This window comes from Empidonax traillii, unplaced genomic scaffold (genome assembly GCF_003031625.1).
Source record: "Empidonax traillii isolate 1590-97213 ecotype Southwest subspecies unplaced genomic scaffold, ASM303162v1 scaffold1492:size189942, whole genome shotgun sequence".
Lineage (NCBI taxonomy): Eukaryota > Metazoa > Chordata > Aves > Passeriformes > Tyrannidae > Empidonax > Empidonax traillii.
The window spans coordinates 147,813-150,445 of record NW_020956685.1 but is presented as its reverse complement, the minus strand read 5'-3'; the positions used below and the strand labels follow the sequence as shown (position 1 = coordinate 150,445).

The following is a 2,633-nucleotide window of genomic DNA, read 5'->3' as shown; positions in this document are numbered from 1 at the left end:
GGCGGTAAGGTCTGCGCGGGGGGAGCGGCTCTTGTTCTGTGCCCTCCCTGGCGCTCTCTCCTGGCCCAAAATCACGGGATTTGGGGTTTAGAGACTGGCACAGGAGCCAGGCGACGCATCCCCTACCCGGGACTCCCCAAAGCCTGAAGCTGCTGGCTCTCTCTGACTGAGGGGGTGCTTGGTGTGGGACTCCACCAACCCCTCTAAACTCCCCCAGTTGTTTTGGAGTATCAAGGGAAAGTAGAAGGAGAAAGAGTCTCAAACTGAGGGAAGTTGGCTGTGAGGGGAGGAAACTTTAAGGTGTTTTGTCAAGGTGTTGGACCCAGAGTTAGTCCTGCTAGCAGCAGGTACCCACAGTTGTGTGTCCCCAAGAAACAACATCACTTTGTGGGATAGCAGGGATTTTCATTGTTTGAGGGGGAGGTTGTTGTTTTTTGTTTTGTTTTGTTTTAATTCTTTATTCAGCCAAAAGCTTGCTGGGCAGCGCCAGCCCAGTGGGGTTTGGGTGACACTGGTGTGTAGGGTTTTTGAGGGAATTTCCCCAAGGCTCAGGGCTGCTAAAGCCTCCCCGGGGCAGGTGTTGCAGCTCCCTTGCACAGCACCCCAGGGATGGGTCTCGCTCAGCAGCACCCAGGCCTGGCCCTGCCTGGCTGACAGAGAGCGGCTGCGCCTCAGGGAACATCAACCTCCTCCCTGTTTCCCTTGCAGGATCCGTCCCATCCCTCCCCTTGCCGAGCACCCTGCGCAGCCCTGAGGCATGGCGTGGCCCAGCCCAGCGCTGAAAGCAAAGGACAAGCTGAAGTGCGTGGAGGAGGACCTGGATGACAGCCTGCCAGACCTCCGGTGGCTGAGCGACTTCACCGTCGCCCAGACAGGCCTGCCCCAGCTGTACCCCGGCTCGGAGCCCCAGGACTGTTACACCATGAGTGAGAGCCTGTTCAGTCTGGTCGACTTCGAGTCCCCCTGCTCGCCCCTGGCCGCTGACCCGGCGTGCAAGGGCACCCGTCACACCCCCTGCACGCCCGTCTCCTCCTCCACCTCGTCGACGACGCACCACGACGTGGCCGTGCCCCCCCATCTCGCAGGGGACATCGACTACAAGACCAACCCACACGTCAAGCCACCCTATTCCTACGCCACCCTGATCTGCATGGCGATGGAAGCCAGCAACAAACCCAAAATCACCCTCTCTGCCATCTACAAGTGGATTACGGACAACTTCTGCTACTTCCGGCACGCCGATCCCACCTGGCAGGTAGGAGATTTGGGGCCCTCTTGCCTCAGCCCCTCTCCCTGCAGGGCTGGGCAGGGCTCTCCACGGCCTCTGCCCTGCAAGGAGAAGGCCTGCAGGGATGCTGGATCCAGCTGGGAGAGGAGCAGCACTGGCAGCCAGTTGGGAAGGGCTGGAACAGGGAAGAACTTGGCTGGGCACAAACGCCACAGCTGCAGGGGTGGCAGAGGGAAGGAGCCATTCTGGAGGAGAGCCTGGGGACATTTTGGGAGCAGGGAGGTACCTGTTGGGCTCTTGGCACCTGAGGCTCCTCTTGGCTCCAGGATAAAGGCCTCTCAATTCCCTGCCCTTCTGCAGCTCTCGTGGGGTCCTGACTCCCTCGGGGTTCCACATGGAGTCAGCGGGTCAAGTGTCCCTGGGTGCTGAGGACCAGGCACAGGAGAGGGATGGAGCTGCCACTTGTTGGACAAGGTTTTTGGGGAGGTTCTGAGCAGAAATGCTGCTGCTTTCCAAGCAGGGCAGAGGGCTGAGCTCCCGGCCCCTCAAACAGGTCAAGGAGTCTCCATCGCTGGGCTGAGCTGCTCAGACCTGCAGAGGGAAGCCCAAGAAAGGCCAAGTAGGGCTGCTGTCCCCAGCAAGCCTGAGCATGTCCTTGGGAGGTTGGGGACAGCCCCCAGGCTCACCAGCTTTGGGGACAGCCTGAAGCCCAGGGGCTTTTCCCAGCCACCTTGGCTCACTGCCCTCCTCTGTCACACGAGGGGATCTCTGGCATGTGAGGCTTTCTAGGACATAGCAGGGCAAAAGGGACCTGGGTGGCTCATCCTTCTGTCATTCCCAGCCCAAACCCACAGCACGTCACTAAATCTGATGGGGGTGCCCACCCAGGCAGGGCTGAGGAAACCCACTGCAAAGGCCCTGCCCGGGCACTGCCCACCCTCTCTCCAGGCAGGTGGGTCTCCAGCAGCTCTTGAACCCCATCATGGGGAAGGGAACCCCTCCCAGTCCCCCTCCAGGGTCACCGTGGTCCCCCAGCCTCTTCCTTGCTCAGGGGATATCCGGGATTGATTTGGAAGGAGGAGCTGGGTGCCAGAGTGTTGACTTTCTCCTGCACACTCATGGCTGGGTACTCACAACATTTTTAATTAAATGTGTTTATTAAAAAAAGAAAGAAGGTTTTCAATCCCTCTCTGCAGAGATCCAGGGGGTACACTGGACTAGGGCAGGCAGGAATGATAAATATGTTAACCGGCTGGGTAATAACTCAGCCCGGGCTGAGTGAAGTTTGGGATGGGGAGGAGAGATGGGGAATTCAGCTTTCAAGTCTCTGATCCTTGTAAAATTTCATTAAACTGTAAAATTGAAGTTACCACAGCCTGGATTGTGTGGAGGGATGTCTGTCTTC

At 58.5% G+C, this 2,633-nt stretch overlaps 1 protein-coding gene across 2 annotated transcripts in view; it reads left to right on the top strand.

Moving 5' to 3' along the window:
- The first annotated feature begins 481 nt into the window (after positions 1-481).
- The window catches only part of FOXJ1 (forkhead box J1), a 6,363-nt gene continuing 4,211 nt past the window's right edge, over positions 482-2,633 (top strand). Inside the window, exons 1-2 of one of the 2 annotated variants that reach the window (XM_027907559.1) lie at positions 482-926; positions 1,086-1,255. In XM_027907559.1, the coding sequence (XP_027763360.1) occupies positions 758-926; positions 1,086-1,255 (339 nt within the window). In that variant the 5' untranslated portion in view covers positions 482-757. Of the gene's footprint in view, positions 1,256-2,633 lie in introns of both variants that reach the window. The other variant, XM_027907558.1, reaches the window with a different exon arrangement.